This window comes from Cydia pomonella, chromosome 1 (assembly GCF_033807575.1).
Source record: "Cydia pomonella isolate Wapato2018A chromosome 1, ilCydPomo1, whole genome shotgun sequence".
Taxonomy (NCBI): Eukaryota; Metazoa; Arthropoda; class Insecta; order Lepidoptera; family Tortricidae; genus Cydia; species Cydia pomonella.
Genome location: NC_084703.1, coordinates 4674356 through 4699133, shown reverse-complemented (window position 1 = coordinate 4699133; position 24778 = coordinate 4674356). Strand labels below are relative to the sequence as shown.

General features: G+C 37.2%; 1 protein-coding gene across 4 annotated transcripts; it reads left to right on the top strand.

The window, feature by feature from the left end:
- The first annotated feature begins 68 nt into the window (after positions 1 to 68).
- On the top strand, positions 69 to 24422 carry LOC133518335 (uncharacterized). Of its 4 annotated transcripts, none has more exons than XM_061852112.1 (14): positions 69 to 402; positions 6875 to 6988; positions 7937 to 8154; positions 9150 to 9355; positions 11909 to 12014; positions 13208 to 13328; positions 13843 to 13927; positions 14144 to 14274; positions 14744 to 14799; positions 17566 to 17616; positions 20260 to 20319; positions 22198 to 22308; positions 22476 to 22664; positions 23939 to 24422. In XM_061852112.1, the coding sequence occupies exons 1-14, from the start codon at positions 325 to 327 to the stop codon at positions 23946 to 23948; spliced, it is 1536 nt and encodes a 511-aa protein (XP_061708096.1). In that variant the 5' UTR covers positions 69 to 324; the 3' UTR covers positions 23949 to 24422. The 4 variants fall into 4 exon arrangements, with proteins under 4 accessions (XP_061708096.1, XP_061708027.1, XP_061708172.1 ...); XM_061852043.1 differs by lacking the exon at positions 23939 to 24422 and adding an exon at positions 22920 to 23846; XM_061852188.1 differs by lacking the exons at positions 17566 to 17616; positions 23939 to 24422 and adding an exon at positions 22920 to 23845.
- The last annotated feature ends 356 nt before the right edge of the window (positions 24423 to 24778 follow it).

Below are 24778 nucleotides of genomic sequence, written 5' to 3'. Positions count from 1 at the left end.
TTACGCAATATTAACCGGCTATATTGGGCAAACCAGCGCCATAAGCGGCTAATGGATAGATGATACATACATTTGAACTTTGCCGGCATACACGCGTTAGCTTCCCGTTTTACGACACTCGTATCTGCCAAACAAAATAATAATAAAGGAGGGAAATATTCAAATATATTATGGTATTTGCTAGTTTTCGCCTTAATTTTCGTTAAGTAACACGTAAGAAAGTTTTGTGTAAGTATTGTTTTATTGAGAAAATGTGAATATTTGTTTAAAACACCGGACAGGTAGTCAAGTGTCGTTAGAAGTTTAATCGAAAAGAAAATTATAATGGATGAGTTGCGGTCGAAGCATAAGTCCCTGCACAATGCCGCTCATCACATCGCCTTGGAGTGTATTAATCCTCAGGTACCATTACATTTTAATATGTACATACACGTATTTACAAAGGTAATCTAAGGAAACTATATGTAGGTATCTACAAACTGGTCAGACTGCCTGCGCATTTTTTTAATTTATTAACGCTGTTGCGATTATTATTCGAGTGGAAACCTAATATAAAATAAACACCTTGCTTGTGTCCAATATTTGATTTTTATAACACTTAAAGCTATGGAATTTATATTTCGGTTATCATTATATTAAAGATCTGTCTAAGAGACTCAGAGACGCCACAGGAGATCAAAGAGCTGGCAGCTTCCTCGCTCAACGCATCAGTCTAACAATCCAGCGAGGAAATGCTGCCAGCGTCGGTACTATGCCACAGGGGCCATTTTTAGATTTATTTTAGATTTAATTTAGTCATATTTTAGTTTTAGTTTACATTATTAATTGTAATAATTACTTTTAAAAATTCATTTTATATTACTTTTCACGAAATATTAAAACATTTGATTTTTAAATTTATTATTATATTATTGTTGTTGTGTTTATTACTACTACCACTCAGTAGGGTCAGTGGACCCTAGTTGTCCTGCCCTTTGTTTACTTTAAGCTCCAAAAAACCTTACTATCATTATTTGTGTATACACGTTATTCTGCCAATGTTGCATAATTGTGTACTCATTATTATTTTTAATTTTGCCAAGCAATCAGTTTCTGTCTTTACAATATTCTTTTTTCAATATTCATGTGAATCCTGTGTTTAACATGGTGGTGGGCATAGTACGGCAACGGAAATAATTTTAAACAGTCGCGTTGCCGGTCCTTCAAAATAATTTGTACATGGCAGTAACTATATTTTGATGGCCCAGCCATTTTAAGTAAAGATCAACTGTATAATTTTTATATTTTTATATTACTATGTGATTTGAAACAAAAAAAGATACTTTAAGTTTCAGTAACAGTTTCAAATTGTAATGCATTTTCTGGCCACCCATAAAGAAAGTTTGCCCACCACTGGTTTAAACCGTGGAGTGGATTTCAGGTTAAACTTCAAATTGCCAAAGTTATTCCGAGAATGTTTTATTGCTTTTTGGTCATTAATATTGTTTAAATTGTAATATTGATAGCTATGCAATGAACATAGTGGAAGTGTGCAGCAAATGAAGAATTAATCTTGTAATTCATTTAACCATTCCTTAGTGAAGCCACGGCAATCCATTGTGGCTATTTGTACAGTCCAGCTCAGGGATCGGAACCGGTTTTTTGGAAAAACTTTGAAATAAACATATATTTCGGTTTATTTTATACTCCAAATATAGGACTCGGTTGTGTTTTTAGATAACGACTTCGTATTATGAGATTGCCCAATTAGAAATGAAATAATTAACAAAGAACGAAGAAATACCGTTTTCGTTCCCATACAAAAAATACCGGTTTCCGATATTCCGATCCCTGGTCCAGCTATCACTGTACTAAAGGCAACTACTGAAAAACAGCACACTTGACATTGGCTAGATCATCAGGGGGCATCCATTAATTACGTGAGGGGTTTTTGACCCCCCGCCCTCCTGGAGAGATATAGTGAGATTTGTTTCAACCAGATTTTCACACTATTTATTGCTACAACCCTTCTGTCCCTCTATGTGAGATTTAGTGAGTATCGGCTTGACCCCCTCCCCCTGGAAGCCCTCACGTAAGTAATGGACGCCTCCTCATACATTTGATGGAACCTATTCTTTACAAGAATGGAGTGCAATTTTTATATTTATCTATCAGTAGGGTTATTATTTTTAAACCTCTGAAGTATCTCTCAATACCAGATAATTTTATTTCTTTGGACACATTTTTGAGTAGGTGCATATTTTATTATTTTGCTAATTTTAGTAGCTATTATTGCCAGAAGTCAGACTACAAGAAATTAACATAAAAATGTAGTGACACTAAAAATTTGTTCAAAGAAATATGGCCCCTCTATGATTCTATTGGAAATTTTCTACCGAATCACCCATTTTAGTATCTGAGCTATAAAAAATTGTAAAGTGAGGACATGAAACATGAAGAATTTCGTACATTGATCCGCCTGTTTCTATATCTATTGCATCTGTGTGCGCGCATTCACACTTAGATAGCTCCCGCTCCCGCCCACCGCAGCGCGACAGAAACATAGCTTCAAAAAGTCGAGATTTGAAAAGTTGCTCAGCTAGAAATTGCTCTTCACGCCTGTTTCTATCTCTATTGCCTGCGCATAGTCCTACTCGCACAGTGGCATTGACCGCCAGGATCTTCGGTGGAACAAGAATATAATTTTGCGCATGCAGTCATGTCTGAAAATATCGATACGAGAAATGTGGCAAAAATATGTATACACTACCTTAACATATGGGCAATAAAGTCGTGTATAGGTACATCATTTTAGCGCTTTTTTCGTATCGATATTTTCACACGTGACCGTACGATAAAGATAGGACCAGTTGGATCAATGGACGACATTCTTCTTGCTTAATTTACTTTAGTTTATAATCATGTTATTATTTCCAGAGAATGAATTAGCATAAAAACATGAAGAACAGGTTGTACCCGGAGCAACGTGGCCTGCAGATGGATAGAGTACATAACACCTTACTAAAACTGTTGTGGCACACGCTTTTAGAAAAATAATATAGTCTGGTCATGCTAAGTTTTCATACCAAGTGCTATGTCAAGTATGGTACTCCCTTATTTTCAGGTGACAACCAATACTCACTAATAGGCGGGCAATTTCCTCGCGCACAAACCGGCCAGTGTAGACGTGCCTCGGCCGAGGCGATGCGCGCGTTTTCGTCGTCTGAGCGCGCCGCCTCGGCCGAGGCACGTCTACACTGGCCGGTTTGTGCGTGAGGAAATTGCCTCGCGCGTATGCTCGCTCTGTGTGGACCCGCCTATTTACAGAAAAAATCCTTATTTTGGTACTGATAGGTTATTGCGTCCTGCGCATAGCATACTGCGTCCAAACGGGATGTGCTATAGCGTTGTTTCGCTCAAACTTTGGAGCGACGTGCAAATCGGACGCAGTATGCCATGCACCATATGGTTCACTCTGGCTGTGAACTTATTACTCTGGCGGTAATTAAGTAAGTTTTGGTTGTCACCTGACAATATATTGTTACAGTCAAGCCCAGTTGGTGCCAACTTAGCATGAACGGGCTTTAGACAAAGAAATAAAGGCCAATATACACCAGAGGCTTAATGCACCAAGCCATGCAGGCAAAGCGCTGACTAGACACCGCCGCTCAAGACACCAGTGTCTAGTGTGGCCCTTAAATGTCCATGCATCTGGTGTGGTCTTAAAACAGGCAAAGTGGTGAAAAAGATAATATGCGTAGTTTTAGCAGCTATAGGTTGGATGGCGAATCGGTATTTACGATACAAGTGCAGAAAATAGGAAATTTGCAACGAGTGGTGATAAATTACAACACGGCCGAAGGGAGTGTTTAAGTATTCCAGCTGCGATCGCGGCATTACGTGCACTTCAGCTCGTTTGTGGTGCGCGCCCCGCGGCCGCTGCTGGAAACCATCGCGAGCGCGGACTTCTGGCCGAAAGGTGTGATATTGCGGCGGTTTCGTGGGAAATTGGGAATCTGCCGAACCCCGCACCAGAACAGGTGGCGCAACCGAAAACTGCGTCGTCTAAATGATATTTATATTTTAAGATTTTTATTATTGTATGTATGTTAGTCTGTAAGGTATGTATGGGCCATAGTTGCCTGAAAATAAATGATATTTAATTTAATTTTAATTTAAATCGACACGAGTTGCGAATTACCTATTCGCACGTGTATCATACAACGTTTTACAGTACATATGGCTCTTTAAAGTTTCGACATATGCACGGAAAGTGCTCATTCTCGCACGCGTGCGGGAAAGTAGCACCATATGGTCCATATGTACTGTAAACTATTACTATCTTTCAAAACGCCTGCATACCACTTTGCGTGCCTTTTTATAACTTTGTCTCATTGACATAATTATATATCTAAGGACGGGCCTTACGGGCACTAAGAATGGTGCTAATAATAAAATTATTTTTTCACGTCAGCAGCTCGAACAAGGGTAATTTGCTGCTTAAAAACAGTGAGCAAAATCGCATTTTGCTCACTGAGTGAGACAAAATAAGTGACCTTTAGATTCGAATATCATTTTAACGTGTGGGGCCTAATACAAGTTCGAAATATTTGGATTCTATTGTCTTTGTCCCTTTCACGTCATTATCAAAAAGAAATATACAAAAAAAAAACTGCATCCGTAATTCAACGGCATATTGACGGTTTATAATAGACCCCCAAAATAAGTCAGACCGCATCGTTCCAAAACACCCTTCGAGTCTCCAATTCGTAATAATTAATTAATGAAATAAAAGTTTAAAATTTAATAAAAACACCATATTTTACGTATTTTATTATACAATCAAAACAATGAACTTATACTCTACTATAGTTGACAAATAGTAGTATCCTCAATTCGGACCGTATCTTACAAAAAAAAAATTACAAAAAAAAAGTTGTCGTTTGAACTGTCAATTGATGTTCGTTAATTCATTATTTTCGTATTATTTTATTGAAATTTCTTTAGTTTTGTTTTATCGCGGTAATTAAAGTTAATTGTTAGAATACCTGCAGAAAACATGAGTGAAATAATGATCCGTCCGTCTGGATTATTTTTTTTTGATGGCTGAATGTAGTGAAAAGTCTTGTGTACTACACGAGATCAAAGTTATTTACATCTTGTGCGCTTTTGAGTCCCTTACTACGCTCAAGATTATAAATTATCTTTCGCTTGCACGGGACTCAACACAAGCACTCGAAGAAATATCAAACTTTGCTCTCTTGTTGTACAAATAACTATTTAATTATTTAATCTGTTTATTTCATAAAAAAACATGCATTTTTACAAACTTACGTACTAATCTTAAATTAAAATATCAAATCACGATACAAGTGTGAAAAATAGGAAATTCGAAACGAGTGGCGATAAATTAAAACACGACCGAAGGGAGTGTTTTAAATCGACACGAGTTGCGAATTACCTATTCGCACATGTATCGTACAACGTTTTACAGTACATATGGCCCTTTAAATGTTCGACACAGTAACGTAATATGCTACTTCTCGCACTAGTGCTATAAAGTAGCCCCATATGTACTGTAAAGATTTTTTGAGTTAGTTCAGTGGTGTCACTCACGAATTCGAGCCAATCGTGCAGTCAAAGGCAACTAATTGCGACGAATCGCGCGCGTGATACGAACTCATCAACCAATCCCGTTGTGGCGTTAGACTGCAGGATTGGCTCGAATTCTTGTGCGTCACACCGCTGTGGGCCTACCGCGAACCACGTTCGACGTGTTGCCTTTCTGTCGCACTTGTAAATTCGTGCATAAGTGTGACAGGGAACGTGGTTCGCGGTAGGCTTCTGGCCCCATTCTTATTGCCCGTAAGGCCCGTCCTTAGATATATGTCAATGCTTAGTCTTAAAAATATAGACTTTGCAGAAGAGGTGCCTATTTAATATGCATAACTTTCAGTTACTGCATCAAGTTTCTATGTGGTATTAAAACCGTCAATTGTTCTACAAAGTCTATATTTTATTAACACGTGTGTTGCACCAAAATTGGATTGATACTCAAGAGTGATCTTGACCACATGATGTCTAATGAAGTTTACTTGCTAAAATATGTGATGAATTTTGTCTGTATCTTAAAATGCATTATTTTACGTTAATAATGGTTTCTCATTGATAGATCTAATTTAACTACATTGTATATAATGGCGATTCTGGTTATTTGTGTGGAATAAAGAATATCTACCAAATAGCGGAAGTGCCATCAACAGAAAAAGCTAGAAAGTTAGTCATTAACCTTTTGAAAACGTCACTCACACGCCAACATTACGGGCGCTAGTGTGCTAATGTAAACCTTATAGACCAGTCATATCGAATATTAAAATCGCAAACTAAAGCTTAACGCACACACGGCGGGAGCGTGCAGGTGCATGCGGGAGCGGACCAGGCGGGCCCGCGACGAGGATTTAGGTCCATTTAAGTTGTAATAAAATAAAACCACGCACGCGCACGGCCGGCCCTGCGCCCGCGGCCTGTGTGTTGATGGTCATACATATAAAACTAGCTAATGAGACGCGCCGCGGGCCCGCTAGGTGACACGCACGCCCGCACTCGCCCGTGTGTGTGTGTGGGTTAAGCTTAATGCCTAGTTCTATTTTTTTATGTTCTTAGGGCTAAAACCAATATACACTACATATATACAAGTTTGCAGCTTCGAAAGACCTGTGCGAAATTTTCACGTGGCCGCAAAAAATAATTTATAAGAGGACCATTTTGATCCGCATTTTAGTGTTCAGACATGCTATTCACCGATTTCGCACACCACTATGCTTCCTACACATGTGTGATACGCACAGGCCTGTTCACAGTGTGTGTTGTCCCACCATGTCTGTGCTTGGAGCAGTCTCACTCGCCGTACCATGTGCACCCGTACCCGAGCCCCGTGCGACTGCAGCACGCCTTCCAGAGCCAGAATAGCCCTAAGATGTTCCACCCTAAAGGGCTCAAGCCTCATATCGTGAGTAAAAATGTCTGCATGTGTGTTACTCGAAGCAGTTACACCCATACGTACCCGAGGTGCGATTATAGCACGACTTGAGATGATCCATCCTACCACAGCGGATTAAACAACGAATGACAAGTATCTCCCACACTACACACAGTTCGCGTTCAGAAATATCTATTACAATTCATTTTACAAGCTTTTATTTAACTTGTAAGTATGAATCTCGGTTTCCAATGAAGCTGAAAATTTGCATACATATGTAATTTGGGTGACAAATTGACAATGAGTCATTATACTATCGAGCTGATCTGATGATGGAGACAGGAGGTGGCCATTGGAACTCCACGAGGAAACAACGCCACCTAATTGTGTTTGGGGTTGTTAGACAATGCTACAATTTTCTCAATAATTGATAGTTTCCTGTGGATAGAAAAGTACATATCGATAAAAGCTTGTATCAAAAATGGCACTTTTGACAAAAACATATTTATGTGTTTGAGCTACTTTTGATGCTGACCGTACCACCACCACTCTAAGGCTTCACTGTATATTGTGAGTACCAAATTTTCTCCGCACTTCATGACCACGACCATGACCATCCAGGCACGACCGGTACACGTGTACAGGTTATCTAAAATAAGGCATAGGAGTAAAAACCTCCACCTACGTAAAAAAACTGTAAGTGTTCTGTATGGTGTACTTAATTCTTAGTCTATATCATATATGGCAAGGTAATAACAATGTCAACTACTTTATGTTGCAACTAGCAGAGCAAAACTTTACTTAACCTTCTAAGTTCCAGTCATTTTTGAAGTTTTGAATTTGGAACCTACCTTTATTCCATTATAGTTTAAATTGGATTTAATTTTGTCCTTTTAAAAGGACATCAGGACTTAGAAGGCTGAATAAGTTTACGCTTATTACTTTTTCAACAACACCTAACACCCGCTCTCTATCCAGGACGGGCGCGCCTACAGCACACCAAACGACAGCCCGATACTCGGGCGCGCCCTCTGCCTCACACCCCGCGGCAGCCCCTTACCGGGCCGAGTCTCGCACCTTAGCGACAAGTTTCAAGACTCACTCACTCTGGCCTCGGACACGGACGCCCTCGTCGCTAAGATCAGCGCTATGTTCCCTACTGTCAGCGAGACGCATATCAAGATACTGCTGAAGAAGTGAGTATATGTAGCATAAAGACCGTGTTGTTCAGCGACAAGTTCCAAGACTCACTCACTCCGGCCTCGGACACGGACACCCTCGTCGCTCAGATCAGCGCTATGTTCCCTACTGTCAGCGAGACGCATATCAAGATACTGCTGAAGAAGTGAGTATATTTAGCATAAAGACCGTGTTGTTCAGCGACAAGTTCCAAGACTCACTCACTCCGGCCTCAACACGGGCGCCCTCTTCGCAAAGATCAGCGCTATGTTCCCTACTGTCAGCGAGACGCATATCAAGATACTGCTGAAGAAGTGAGTATATGTAGCATAAAGACCGTGTTGTTCAGCGACAAGTTCCAAGACTCACTCACTCCGGCCTCGGACACGGACACCCTCGTCGCTCAGATCAGCGCTATGTTCCCTACTGTCAGCGAGACGCATATCAAGATACTGCTGAAGAAGTGAGTATATGTAGCATAAAGACCGTGTTGTTCAGCGACAAGTTCCAAGACTCACTCACTCCGGCCTCGGACACGGACACCCTCGTCGCTCAGATCAGCGCTATGTTCCCTACTGTCAGCGAGACGCATATCAAGATACTGCTGAAGAAGTGAGTATATGTAGCATAAAGACCGTGTTGTTCAGCGACAAGTTCCAAGATACTTGTTATGGTTTTACCAATTGCACCTCAATAACTTTTTATTTCGGATTGAATAAATATAAATAAATATTATAGGACAATCTTACACAGATTTAGTCCGACAGTAAGCTCAATAAGGCTTGTGTTGTGACTGCTGTGGGTACTAACGATACATACAATGTGTAGAGATAGGTAACTTCTTATACTCGTATAAGTAATAATGATAAAAACACGAATAAATGCCCTTATTAGAATTCGAACCCTTTATGGAGTGCAGGAGGTCCCTCCTGCTTCATAAGCTGGGTCACTACCGACTAGGCAAGAAGGCCGTAAAAATTACTTTATTTTTTTATTTCTATCTTCTCCCCAGGTACTACAACCGTGAAGCCGTCGTAATAAGTGCTCTCCAAGTCGAGAAGCATCCCATAACGACACCGGGGCCTCTCACCATGTCCCCTATGGCGGCTCGCATGCAAAAGGGGGCTATGGGGGTCTATTCGGCCCTGCAGCTGGCTAAGGGAGTCTCAGGCTCCATACACTCCGCTCATTTTACCCCGCTCTCTGGAACACCTCAAGGTAACATATCGTATCACATAATATTATAACCAGAGTAAGCGTAGGAGTTGAAAATAGAGTTCCGGTTACTCTAGTTATAATATTAGCGGAAAATCGTTGAGCATTAGTCTTTTTGTTTGCCGTGATATCTATTGTCGAGTAGCAGTACTGAGAGCTCCGCTACTCGATGCTAGATGTCGACTACGAAAATAATAAGCGTGTTGGTACCAAAACTGATGTATGGAGTGAACACTTTACTACTTCTTATTTCTCTATGATAGAACTGACCGTGGGAGAAACAGTCCTGTTGTAGTATCTCGTTCCCTACCTCATAAGCTAAAAAAAACCCTTATAAGATCACGTGTGGCTGTCTGTCACTCCATCCGTTACAACCGATTTGCTTCGAAACTACTGGACCGATTGAATTGCAATTTGGCAAAAATATTTTCAACATTTTTCATGTCCGTTGTTAAATTTTAAAATCATTCAATGCCATTTTCGTAAATACCGTCCCAAATAACGATAAACGACACCCATATTGATATTTAGTAATTTCAACCCCATCGCACCCCAACAGGGGATTTGTATTTCACGTCCACCTCGTTACATTTTACAATCTTTGTTATTTTCGTAATCAGCGACCCGATAAACCATAGAAATAATAGGCCTGAATTCTCAAAACCTGAAACACGTGTTTACTCATTTATCGTTAGGAATACTCTTGTAAAGTTTCGAATAAAATAGTCTAACTAATCTTGTTTCCCCATACAAGTTTTGGACCCCCATTTCACCCCCTTAGGGGGTGAAAATGGAAAAATCCTTTCTTAGTGCACCCCTAGACCTTGTAAAGAACCTACGTGCCAAATTTGGAATCTCTAGAACCAGCGGTTTAGGCTGTGCGTTGATATGTCAGTCAGTCAGTCAGTTTCTTCTTTTATATATTTACATTGGACTTATACGATTTTTAGTGACTCAATGTTGCATCGGTGGGAATCAAACGAATAATCTTTACCCTTCGTGAAATCTCGGTAGTCGGACTTCCAAAAGGTGTGGACAGCATTTACGGAAATTGGCGTATTACATACTTAATACGTAATGTTTGTATAATGATTAAAAACGAACCTGTGAGATTGGCGAATATAAGAAATGAGGCCTGTGTGCACATTGATTAGTGTTTAGTACGAGTTTATATTTTGCTACTTTCGTTTCGTAGCAAATGAAAAATATCGCACTAAACACGAATCAATGTGTAAACAAGCCCATAGATTTAGATCATTAAAAGACATGCAATTTTAGAATTGTTAACTTCATGTATGGTTTGACTTTCTCATGGTGGCCAACCGATAATTTCATGAAATGATTACCGCATCATAATATGATCAATTCTAAGATTTGGCCACGTCAAGGACATTTGGATGAATACAAAGGTGAGTCAGTCCCCCTAAACGAAAATCCTATCAGGTGTTTGACTTATCTATGTTATCTCCCAGATATGGATAAAAATAACATATCTATCTTTATTTCCAAATGCATAAATCGATCGGTCCGTTCGTTCAGTTTAATTCTCCTTAGGATCAAACCCAACGAATTACGGTTCAGAAAATCTATGAAAAAATAAAACACAATTCATCATCCATTTAACTTTTCGAGGGCCGCGAACTACTTTCGACGTCTTGCCTCTCTCTCTGCCCTTGTAAAATCGTACGTAAGTGTGACAGGGAGGCAATAGGTATACGTAGTTCGAGGTAGGCCTTCTGATACTTACTTAGTATTGTCAAAACTTTGTAAGTGGCTTATGTTCAACTGTTTTTTCTTCACTATTTATCATATTGTCCAAATTGCTCAAAAGAATATTTCTGATCTTCATAATTCTTGTTACCAACATATTGTATAGCAGATCGGACAAAGCCTGGGCGTTTGCTTAGCAATATAACTGGGAATAGCGTTAGTTTACTATAAAAAGTGATTGTGCTAGAAAACTTAGCTACAAAATGGTTCGTCAAAAATTCATGTGATTATCTAGTGCTCTATAGGTCGCACAGGAAATTACATTGCGCATTGGGTAAATAGTTAGCAATGTAAAGAATTTATAATTTTTTTTTTATATGGTTATAAATATGCAGGCAGGGCATTAAAATTAAGATAAATAGATATACTTACAAAGTGAAATATTATACATTCCTCTCTTCTCTTCTTTTGTGTTTTTTTTTTTCAAGTTTCCCAGCATTTATGACTTCAGGTCTGCACTCAGCAGTAGGACGTAAGTATACAGTGCGGAAGAACTCACAGGGCCCTTCAGGGCAGTATCGCCCTTAACTTTCGCGAGGCCCCTTGTAAAAATCTGCTTTACGAGGCCCTTGTAAACTTGTGATCGGGTTGATGCGAGGCCTAGAGCGACTGCCCTGCTCGCCACCCCCTAAGGCAGCCACTGCTCCAGGGGAATAGCTAAACAGGTTCCTTTCAGCAGATTCAGCTATCATACATTCGTTTTCCTACAATTTATTAAGCAAATTCAGTAACAATCTGGTGCACAGTCCTGTCCAGTTACATCGATGACAGTTAAGCCTCTTGCAGGGTCACCGAGCTTGCTCCGGCCAGCGTCCGGAGCCTCCAGCCATTATGGCGCCCGTTCCACCAGCAGTCAACCCACGCGACACCAATCACCGAAGATGAAGCTGAAGTAAGTACAGAATAGGTGCACAGAATACACACCTTAGGGTGAGAACTGATTAGTCCACGTTCAATGAATGCCTTAGTGTAAACTTCTCAAATAGCTTGGAAGCTGGACTGGTTTCTAATGTATTTTTATTTGTTCATGAATTAAATCTGTATATACCTATTATGTAATTTAATGCAAAGTACAACATAGGGCATAGTTGTCATATAAGCATACATCGCAATCAAGGGGGCATTTTGTGGGCACGTCAGTTAGTAACGTTTGTAAATAAATTAATAAATTTTAGTTGTCATTATAAGGTGACGACGGCTGATGAATGACGTCGGATTTTGTATATTTTATACTTAGACAGTCTTTTTTATTTGGACTAGTCCATAGCTGTTACATAAATGTATGCTGTAGACATTTTTTGAAGTTTAGCCCGTTAATTAACTTTTAGGAAATAGCAATACGATATAAACGTATTTCCTAAATATATTATCTAATAAAATTAATTGTGATTGGGTTACCTTTTGAGGTGAAGAAAGAGCTTTTAACGAACTGTTATAGGATTTTAATTACAAATTAAAATCATGCGTCATTATGATTAAATACGGTTACAGATATTTTATTCGGACAACTAGAAAATGTATTGATTTATTTGCAAACGTTACTAACTGACGTGCCCGCAAAATGCCCCCTCGAGTGCGATGTATGGATATAAGGCAAAGTTGCCGTCTAGGGCAGGAAATATTTAATATTTTAATTTAATTTAATCTTCACTATACTATACTATATACTATACTATTTTTTTACTATATTATTAGTTTTTTTTAATACCTATTTATATTACTATATAAACTTATTTATTAATATTTATATGTCACTCCCCAAGGCCTTGGCAGAATAACAGCGTTGCAATTTGCCTCGTTTGCGAATAGCAACAATATGCTGAGACAGGGCCTTTTCCCTACTGCACACATTGCTGGACCCAAGTGTGTAATTTTCGGATTTTAATGTGTACATAATTTATGTTTATATCTGTTGTTTTTTTGTTTTTTTGTTTTTGTTTTGTTGTTCTTATTATTATCGTTCTATCTTATTTCTTTCATCTTCTTGTCCTGTGTATGTGTGCTTTATGGAATAAATGTCATTTCTTCTTCTTCTTCTTCTTCTTCTTCAAAGACGCAATATCTTACGTAAATATTATATCACAGATACCTGAAGAGCGTTTTCCCGAAGGCGGAAGAAACGTTGATTCTGGACGTGCTCGCGAACAAAGACAACAACGTTCAGAAGGCAAGCGAGGAGCTCATCACTATGGGGTTCACTAAGAAGGCAAGTCGGTTCGGGATTTGCGGGCCTAGCCAACGTGACAATCGTAACGCTGAACGAAAATAGTTATTTACGATACAAGTCATATATCATTTGATATTTACCACTAGCTTTTCGGTGAAGGAAAACATCGTGAGGAAACCTGCATGCATCTGCGAAGAAATTCAAAAGTGTATGTGAAGTCCCCAATCCGCATTGGGCTAGCGTGGGGACTATAGCCCGAGCCCTCTCGCGCATGAGAGGAGGCCTGTGCCCAGCAGTGGGACGTATATAGGCTGAATTATTATTATTATTTTACGATACAAGTGCAGCAAATAGGAAATTCGCAACGAGTGGTGATAAATCAAACCACGACTGAAGGGAGTGAATTATCTATTCACACGTGTGTCATACAACGTTTTACTTTTACAGTACATATGGCACTTTAATGTTTTGACATATGCACGGAAAGTGCTCATTCACGCACGCGTGCGGGAAATTCAAGTAATTTTATTTTATCTAAAATGCTTTTCAACAGGAGATTGTAAAGAAAAAAGAAGAAACACCCCAGCCTGCAAAAAAAGTTGTCACCATCGTGAAAACAGCGGAGGAGAAAAACGAATGTATGTACAACTTTTCTGTTTAGAATAATACGTAGAATAAATATATGTTTGAGTAATATCTTACTTACAACGGAAAATAGACTAGGTTTAGGTATGCACCTACATTTGCTCGGGCAAACTCCAACCAAAACTTAAAAGGTTATATTTCTTGGTAGAAAAAAATCATGAAACTAGTCTATTTTTCGCCTTTACTGTTATTTTATATTTGTTTTACAGTAAAGAAGAAACTCCAAAAGAAATACAGCGCTGTGGCTGAGCGCGTCATCTCCATAGCGCTCGACAGCGTGGATTATAACGAGGAGCGCGCGGAGCAGATACTCTCCGCCGTGCTAACAGAGGAGCCCAAGGTACTATTCCTCACACTTTCTCGAAAAAGTTTTTATTTCATGCAGGTGTTCTGAAGGACAAAGGTCTATTTTGTTCCCGCGGGTGTTATGGATTGTGAAAAAAAAAAAGGATAGCATTACACACCAGTGTGTTTAATACCGTTTATTGATAGAAACTCCTTAAAAAGTATGGCCGAGGGGTAACATCTCCATAGCGCTCGACACAACGACGAGCGCGCGAGGATGTACAGTCAGCGTCAAATACTTTGTAGCAGTCAAAGTGGCCAAATAGTTCGGTACACCATACTAAATATATGGTGTACCGAACTATTTGGCTACTTTGGTTGCTACAAAGTATTTGACGCTGACTGTACTATTTCTCGCTCTTACATTTTCATTTCATTGCAAGCCCTTCGGCCTACATTAAAAGTACAGTCAGTGATAAAAGTTTATATCGAAAATGAAATTTTTGACAAAAACATTTTTACAGATCAAAACGGCGCCAACGACGCCGAAACGGTCTCGGACACCTGAAGTCAAACCTGGGTAAGAATTATATTAATAATTGATACACTTAATTACCTATACAAAATCAACATCACATTTTAATGACGCTTAAAGCTATAAAGCTCTGGTTTCCTAGCGTCATATAGCGGCCGTAAAACAGCGGTGAAATAACGTCACTAGAACGTTGTCTATGTAAACAAAATGGCGCGGTTTCCTAGAGAGCGGTGATTGAACGAACATTTTTTTTGCGTCCGTAATATTACGGCCGCTATGTGACGGCACGGCTATCCTAGGAAACCAGAACTTAACATTGTGTTGATAATTTAATGTTTTAATGTGAAATTAATGTTTATACCAAAATACGAACTTGTATTAATGTTAAAAGAAAAAAGGCATAATAGACACATTCTAAGCTAAAAAAAGTGATTCCATACATTTTTTTTTGTTACTACTGCCTGAGACAAAAAATCTGAAGTGATAATGAATCAAAAACATTATTTTTTTTTAACAATTAAAATGCTGTTTTACCATTCGATTATTATTCGATTGCTGTTTTTTATTTTAATTCGAATATTCCAACGACGGCCTATTAGAACGTGCACCTGACATCAGAACGATAATCTCAGTTAGTTATCTCGCTCGCACTTGTCCATACATGTACTAGCGTGAGCGAGACTCACGCGCCAATGATAACTGACATCATTCAGATATCGTTTCGGATGACAGGTGTCAGGTGCGCAGGCTTGAAAGTCTGGCAACTTCCCTATTAACGTTATATTTTCATAAAGTAAGGACGCTCAGCTAATTTCTCTCTATCGCACGCTCATAATTATATTGCTTTCCCACTCGCACAGTGGCATTGACTGCCGGCACATGGGCGGGATAGCAATGCGACAAGAACATTCGGGTCAATGTACGAAATTCATCGTGGTTAGTGTCCGTGGTTATACTCTAGGAATTAATTTAACGGTGGATACACTGTCGCACTGCAGAGTTAGAGCGACTAAAATTGTTAATTTCACATTAAAACGTTCAAGTTGACAATGGAAATATCATAAATATACAGTGTGTCCCTAGCCATTGGACAAAGCCGAAATGTACATATGCATTAGGGTATTTAGAACCAGTGTACAAAGTATCATAACAGCCGGTGTAGCGGTTTCGAAGAAATTAACAAATTACCATTTTTTACTTTGGAGCAGCCTGTATGTGTTAGTAGCTCCTAAGGTAATATCCTCAAAGAATAGTATGGAACCTTATTCGACCTTTTTGATTATCTTTTTTATTTATGACACTAATAAGCTTCTGACTTTTGAAAAATGACATTATTATCAAATATTTCGAACAAATTGTCAAAAACACTGCCAAAGATTAACACAGTGTTTCTTTTTGCTGTCGATTATTGCAAATAACTTTTGTTCGAAAAATTTATTTTTTTATCTTTTGTTCTAATTAAAAAAATATTAATGTCAGAGCATTCCTGAGAAGTAACCCCACGTGTGATTTCAGGGTTCGTTCAATTGCTAAGGTCACCCTGTATAATATTAAATGTCATACATTTATAATAATCAATAATTGATGTCAGGTTAGGTAAGAGAAACACATGGGGAACGGAAAATAAACCGAAATACGTAAATATATTAAACACCAAAATTAATAATAATACTAAAAATAAAACTAATGTGAGATTTACAAATACTTACGTAGAAGGACTTTCCTCATACTGTTTCTCTTGTCCTTAGCACTATAAACTATGTTTCTCTTACAGACTTTATATTAATGTTTATCATAATCAAATTACAAGCACAAGGCCGATTTTCATTCGACGAGCTTTTTATCTCATTCTTATGAATAGTGCTGTACGTTTCTTTGTGAACCTCCAGTACTCTTCGATCATACATCAATCTTGTTTCGACAGTGCGTATAATTTTGTAACGTGGATGAGTGTACCAATCGTGCCTACAACTTTGCTCACCTGATGTAAGTTTGCCCATATATAAAAAAATCAAAGATGAAGTACTGTTCTAGACTATTTTGTAGTATTAAATTTGCATGAAAATTTTTTGTGGGCAAAGTCACATAGTAGGGTATACTTGTATTCAAATTTAACACAATGAAGGAAAATGTTTGTGTTTTCTCGTTTGTTTGTGTAATTACCAAGCGACAAGCAAGGAAATACAACGCTATATATGTCTCATTACGGCTTTGAGACACCAAAACAGTGATAGAATCGGATCAAGATAACTCTTCTAAGAGTTATCTTGGTCTTACTCTAATTTTAAATTGTGTACGCGAGCGTTCGTGACTAGCTGCAATGTATATATGCCGTGAAACTATTCACTTTTTACGTCGCAGGTTTGATTAAATTGTTACTAAATTATTGTTAAATCACGAGCCCGTGACATTGATTATACTTACATGGGATGTGTAGTTAATGAATTTTCAATGGGCAATTTTCCTTATATTATAAACTGAAATAGATTTCATATACTAAAGAAAAAGTAACTAAACCATCCAGTGCCCAGGCCTGATTCGAATCAGGCTTCTTCAACTTTAGGCCACCAACACCCAGTCACTGTCGGTGACCAGTTCGAATCTGGTATTGGCCACTTTTGCTAGATCACTTATTCTTTAATGTATGGCATCTATTTAAGTTTATAATTTATTTATAGTAGTGTGACTAAATAATATATATCAAAAAAATGTATAAACAACCAGGGAGTTGTTTTCCTTCAATGCCAAAAAACAGTTTCACGGCACTTACAGTACGCTTTCATACGGCACTCATACGGTATTATGAACTAGGGAGGAGCGGAGAGCAGTGCTGCCGTGTGTTATAAGCGTCGCGCGACTACCGTACGTGTAAATTTATTACTAGATGCCATGTCTTTCCAGTCACATAAACATAACTAACAGAATTATCCTTCTATGGTCCACGGCCTAGGTACCTATAGTACTAATTACTTAAATATAATTTAAACCATTTTCAATTGGCACAAAGATGCATTTCTTTAGTTTTATTCGATTTCAATACAAAAGAAAATCAATCATATTTTCAACAGCCCGCCAATTTTTATTATATGACGGACCGTATGAGGTTAAACCTTTCCTCCTTTTATAAGACAATACCTTATTTTTTTTCTTTGGTTTTTGCTATACGGCAAAACAAAGTTCTTTGGTATATCATTTTTGATTTATGACTTTTATGAGGGCAAAGTTGTCGTTGAAAAATATGTAAATACGAAGTTTAGTGACTAGAAATAAGAGGCTGAACATCAATTTAATTGCGGCTGGTCCATATGGTGAAAGAGGTCTAATGGTGTATATGAGCATTGGGCATTCATTAACCATTTACTCGTCAATGTACATCATCAAATCGCAATTTAATAAAAATCAATTTTAGATTTCGAAAACAAAAATTAATCAATTAATTACCTCAACAAAAATAGTGGGTATTGCATTGTAAAAAGATTTTTTTGAGAAAAAGGCTGCAGTGAACATTTTACTATATTCATACAGACAGCTTCTCCCAACATGTGGATCAGCTGTGATATCTTTCCCGTCCCCAAGCGTAGTAATTCTAAGGGCCCGAGCTACAGGCCCTCGTGTATTTCACGCAGCTTGCACTTTATGTATCATGGCATAATCGGCCAACGCAAGGGCCTTTGTTCCTGTATTAACTCATTCACTGCTACAGTCGTAATGCTACGTCGTGTTTTATAATACGAGTATAAAATTAATTTATATTTTATATTTATATAGAGAAAACGGCAGCGTGTAATGATTAGCGCTGAGTGAGTTAAGCGACAAGAACACGCTATCGTAGAATTTGATTGTCATCAGTCTTTGGGCCCTAGCTCGATCCCTTACATCATATACGATACGACTAAATCGTAATACGAAACCTGCGAACCTGTGGATACTAGTATTTCTCATTAGCGCGGCTACGGTTACTTATGAAGGCATCAACGCCGAAACGTAGTTGGAACGTGAAGTTTTTAAAGATAGAACCGAGAACACACACGAGCGATACAGAGAACGCCAAACAGAGTTCGTAACGCGCGTGGCAAAAAAAAAAAAAAACAAAATTGCATTCTTGGAAACAACTGATTTTATTTCTTCTTAGTAAATTAATTCAGAACGGGTATTAGGGTATTACCTACGTTCTATCACAGTATTTTGCTGTACGTATGGTTAAAATTGATAAACTAAGGATAATTCAATTTTTAAGAAAACATTGATGTATCATAGACATATTTCGTTACTGGTATCTGACCTCCTACGACATGTATGATGAACTTTTCTATCTTAACGATTGGCGAGCTGGGTCGATTCTTAGGTTTGAGTTACGATTCAAGGTACACTTTGTATTAGCGGCTTTCGCATGTGACCTTAGCATGTTGAAATGTATTTTTATGTGCTCCTTATATCGATATTTGCCCGGTCTTTAAGCTTAGTTACATTACAAATATGATATATTTTCCTTCTTGAAACAAATAAATAAATAAAAGAAACTTGGATTTATGTAACATGGAAGGGCAATGTTGAACGGAGTTTTAAATAAGATACAGTATAAATTATAAATATGAATTAACAAAAAAAGTATAATACAAATTTACCTTTCATTGTTTTCTTGCTTCGCTTCGTATTTTTACTTCAATATGAAGATCTAATAACATATTAATGCTTTGGCTGTTGTACATACATAGTACACATTAAGTTGTTTAAAATTAATATAATATATATCTATTCATCAAAGCTGGCGTAAACAAATAAAAAACGGGCTTATCAAATAATCTAGTTATGGGTGTTTGTTAATTTAAGCAATGGTTACGAGTATATTCAATCAAAAAACATCAAGATTATTTGAGTAACATTTATTTGTTTTACTCGATGGTTACTACCAACTTGGTATTACGGTTATGTAAACCGCCAACTTAAAAATTGATGACCATCTGTATTATGCGTGCATTTATTAATTTTAAATGTTTAGCAAAACAAGAACAATTACTATACTCAATAATAAGTGAAATTAATTCACGCCAGCTCTTGTGAATTGGTTGGTCTGGAACTATACTATTTCAATATCATATGTAAAGTCTAAAACATTTTTTTTTTTCAATTATTTAATACACTTTATCTTTGTAAGTTGAAGTTAAAAAAATATACTTTTTACTCAGTGCTTTCTTTAAGATCTCCGTGTGAAAATTATACTTAACTTTACTTAATAACCTAAAAATCCAATCTTCGAAAAATGTTTTTTTAATACTATCTTTATTATATTTATCGTAATATTATAAATTCGAAACAACTCTTGTTTGTTTATAAAATACCGACTGATGACCGATAGACGGACCGATTCAAATATTTCATTTACATTTGAACTTTATCAAATGGCATAAAGCGAGATTATAAAGAAACATTCCTGGATTGGATTTTTGTCTTTTGATTGGACTATTAAATAAAACATAATAAGCAACAAACGCTTCACCTGTACAGGAATGAGACAGCAAGCATACACGACACGCTTGACGTATTAGATGACGTTGTCACTTCCTGGTAAATATCTTCTTTTCTTTTGCATGTTGTTGTCTTCTGTTTAAGGACTTGCCAGAGGGTATCTGTAATGACAACTTAACAAAAATTAGCTGGTATATATTAACCAGGACTCTGAAATCGTTTTCGTTCATTCACCCGGGAACGAAAAGGATTTCGGTTCCGTTTGCGGTTAGCGGTTAAAGAACTGTTCTATCGAGATAAAATTTCATGCCAAACTATATCACCTAACAAGTCGACCCAATTGTGGCTATTGCATGTCTTTAATACAACCGTAGTTAATTAAAAAAGAAACGCAATTTTGTTATTAATCATTAGGTTTCATAACATTTTTTTAATTTTTGTCATCGTGTTTTATCTTTGCCTTTTTGCAGCGTAAAGTTTTTTTTTGCTAGGCAAAGTTAAAACGAATGGGCAATGATAATAGCGTTTGACCCTACAGTAGTACGAAAGTAAGTAGGAATTAGATGTGTTGTGGTACTTGTGGTGTACGACATTACGTGCCTATAGTTTGTCGTAAGTGTCGTATTTTTACTTGATTTTGTTTTATATTGTTATACTTAGTAAGCATGTTTAATGTTTGTTTAACATAACTGTATATATGTATAGCTGTCATTCATGATCATCTTATTTTTAGTTTAGCAGTTAATATAATTTATTTAATTTGAAATATTAAAATGACACTTATATGAATTAGATAAAATATTTAAAATTCACTTGAAATATTTATGAAAGTTTGCAATCTTTTAGACATTAAATTATTACAAAAGACAATTTAATAACAATTAGTTTGTTATAGTATAGAATATTAAGCAAACTTACGGCTGCATGAAAAATATCCAATTTTTAGTTTGTTCTAAGCAAAAGGTATTCTAACAGGTGCCTTATGTACAATGCTATTTTATCTACATTTGCCGATTCTATCAAAAAACTCCCTCGCCTGTGAAAAAGCATCATTAGTGGCATCCAACTGCATTCTATCCATGAGTTATATTATATAACTATTAATTACTTTGTTGAATTTTAGTGATCCCTTTTGCTCTGAACAGTGTGGATTTCTATAAAAGTGTAGTTAAGACTAGTTCTAAACATTTTTAACGGAGATTTATCAACGTCACTAAATCAGAATGGCTAATAGTACAACTTATCACAATAACAATAACCTTCGTCCTCTGGAAAGTACTGAAGTTATACAACGTGTTTCGACAGCTATCGACAAAATCACCCCGATACCTATTATTTTATTAAATTATTAACTATTTTTAAATTGCACCCCTGTAATTTTTTGGTAAATTAACTGTTTGCCTAATTATCGGTCGCACATGTGTAAAAGATCGAATGATAAAATTTATCTTAGATACTATACGTGGTTAACGGCTCCACCAAGGCTGTCCAAACACATTGTATATCTCATCTGTATTTTGAGAACGAAGTATGAACATAAAAAGTCGACTTAAGTTATCTTAGCCCTTCTTCGTTATTTTAGGAATGGTTTTGACTAATTAGCGTTACACAATTTAATGAACATCCCTCTTATTACCAGTCTCATACCGCTCCTAAAATAAGTACTTAGTGACAAATCATACTTGTGTTTATCATGCAGTAATATCAAGATTTTTAAATAGCTTCGTCTTGAGACCACTTGAGGCCCGTATTTGCATACTTGTATTTTTTATGTAAGCAGAAGGCTTCTTTTAACTTCTTGTATTCGAAAAAGCCTTTCTCGTTTTACTAGATGGAAAACATTCATAAAACATGTCCCTAATTAAATTCTGAATAGCAGTTGTATTCTTTTCAAAACTGCATGTAAACGCAATTGTGATGTTATGTTTAACGCTTTAGAAAAAGATAAGCTCCTATGTGTAGTGATTTATGTTGCAGGCCGATCTTGAAGACGAGCGTCGCCGAAACCAAATATAAGTCGCAGTACACGGTAGCGGGTTCCGGGCCCAACCCGGCGCTCCGGCGTGGCCCGAAGGATAGTCTTTTACTGTAAGAATTAATATATACCTATGGTTCCCCTGTAACTTTTATATTGACCATTGTATTTGTGTTTTATCTAAATGTTTTAGGGGAGACTTCTAAAATTATACTTTTTTAGTGCATAGTGCACGTATAAGATACGAAGGAAGGTAAACGCGACAATATTGAAATTTCAGTGAGGACTACATGGTCTGGAAGGGTCCTAACCCAGAGCTTCGCAAGGGGCCATGCGTGCGGCCAGTGGGTCCTGAGCCCCGCGAGAGGGGCTTCTCGTTAGCGCGGGGGCCCGCGGAGCTCGCCAGTGGCCCCGCTGGACTAAACAAGGGCTCCATATATCAGAAGATGAACAAGAAGACCGCAAAAATGTGAGTAAAATTTACACTGATAACGTTGTAACGAGATATAATGATTTTAGTGTAGTTAATAGGAGCTTTTCTATTTATTTGCTTTGTTTCATATTTTGGTTAGACTGCATTAACCATTTTAATCGTTAAAATAGTCTGTTATTAACATTAATATAAAAATAATATGCGCTGAATTATGCGTTGAAGGTGACACAAATGCAAATCTTAATGGATCATTCGTAATTGTTATTAATATTCTTTATTTTTTGTTTTTAGTGACCCATTCATAAGAATGTTATGGCCAGAACACTTCCCGTCGCCTTAGTCGTAGTTTTACGCCATTGGGGTAGTTTGAGTACGTGTTTTTGTTTTATATTTTATTAGAACTAGCTTCGTTTTAATTTAATGCCCTTCTTATAATACTGTGTAGGTATACGGCGTACCAATAAGGTGTATGTTTCTGCTTAAATTTTTTATACTATTAATGTAAAACAAATAGACACCACTTTTATTTTTATTATTGTTAACAGATCAAAAAAAGTGAAATATGCGTTAAGGTCCAGTAAGTTCGTGTTCTTCTCTCACTCTCACTGAGCGTTAGCGTGAGCGAGATGGATGTGCGTGCCCGGGATCGCGGATATCATGTTTTTGTTATTAGTTTTTTGTACTATTAAATAAATAAATAAAATAATCTTATTCCCTGAAACATTATATTGCCGATTTTTAGAACAATTTTCATTTTTTTAGGTTTTGTGCAAAATTTGTTACATAATTTTAAAGTGCATTTTAGACCTTATTTCGTGATTTTTACCTATCTAGCGAAAGTCAAAAACTCGGGAAAAAAGAAACTCAGGCATCAAGTATACTAATTAAATTTTTGGCAGTCGTATTGTGATCTAAACAAGCACTTTACAAAAACTCCGCTGTCTGAACCTACTGTACCTTAAACTACTAATCCAAATCCGTACTTTTACAAGTAAGTCTCCTCCTCTTCTTCCTCGCGTTGTCCCGGCATTTTGCCACGGCTCATGGGAGCCTGGGGTCCGCTTGACAACTAATCCCAAGATTTGGCGTAGGCACTAGTTTTTACGAAAGCGACTGCCATCTGACCTTCCAACCCAGAGGGTAAACTAGGCCTTGTTAGGAATAGTCCGGTTTCCTCACAAGTAAGTATACAAATTTATATGTCCACCTTAATTTTGTTTTTACGTTTTATTGCAAAACTAAAAAAATATGGGCAAAGTTGTAAATAATGTTTTCACTTTCTCATTACGTTTAATGATTTTTTGTTACAGTCTGGCATAAAATCGGAAAGTATTATAATTATAAGCAATGTCCAGGTATGATCTATTTTATTATTATTGTTTAGTTTTTAGTATTGTTATTTACACTACGTTAATTTGGGTGTCACCCATACAATTGGGTATTAGAAATTTAATGATACGTGTTGGTAGAATAAACACGCGACCTGTAATAGATCTCAATAGTTTTAATATTATTTTATTGTTTATTTATAATCGTTTTAACATAAATAACTCAGGGAAATAGGTTATTAAATCAGACATTATTATTGTATGAAAGGTTTCTTACTTAGATGTAAGCAATATGTCAAAAGTAATACATAGTTAATTTTAGTCACCTTAAATCTTATTGCTGACCGATTGGAAGTCTATTTCGAACAAATCTTAAGGTTGTAAAGTTGAACTTGTATTGCAGGAAACAGAGTTAATTTTGCATTGTTGGAAAATTGCACGAAACAAAACATGTAATTGAACCCTTTGACCGCTACAGACGTCCACAAACGCGCACGGTTAACGTTTCATATTAAACTTTAATCCATTCTAATAAGGTTTACTATGGAGCGTTATACAGCAATAGCGTATAACGTAGCCGTGGCGTTCAAAGGGTTAAAGCGACATATTACTACAGTTTTGTTACTTTAGAAATACTAAACTGCCTTAGATTAGTGTATCGTGCAATATTTACTTAAGGTTATGTTTATGTGTTAAGGTAGTTGTTTTCATGTTTTGTATGACCTTTAGGGCGGCTAGCTAGCGCGGTTGCACGGAGCGGGTTAACGAAAAATAGTATGAGCAACCTGGCGCGGACGCGTGCGACGGATTTTACCTACAATG

Coding starts and splice junctions, on each gene's coding strand:
- LOC133518335 (XM_061852043.1), top strand. CDS start 325: ATGGATGAGTTGCGGTCGAAGCATAAGTCCCTGCACAATGCCGCTCAT. Junction 13,329..13,842: donor CTATGGGGTTCACTAAGAAG/GCAAGTCGGTTC, acceptor GCTTTTCAACAG/GAGATTGTAAAGAAAAAAGA. Junction 22,309..22,475: donor CCGAAGGATAGTCTTTTACT/GTAAGAATTAAT, acceptor TTGAAATTTCAG/TGAGGACTACATGGTCTGGA.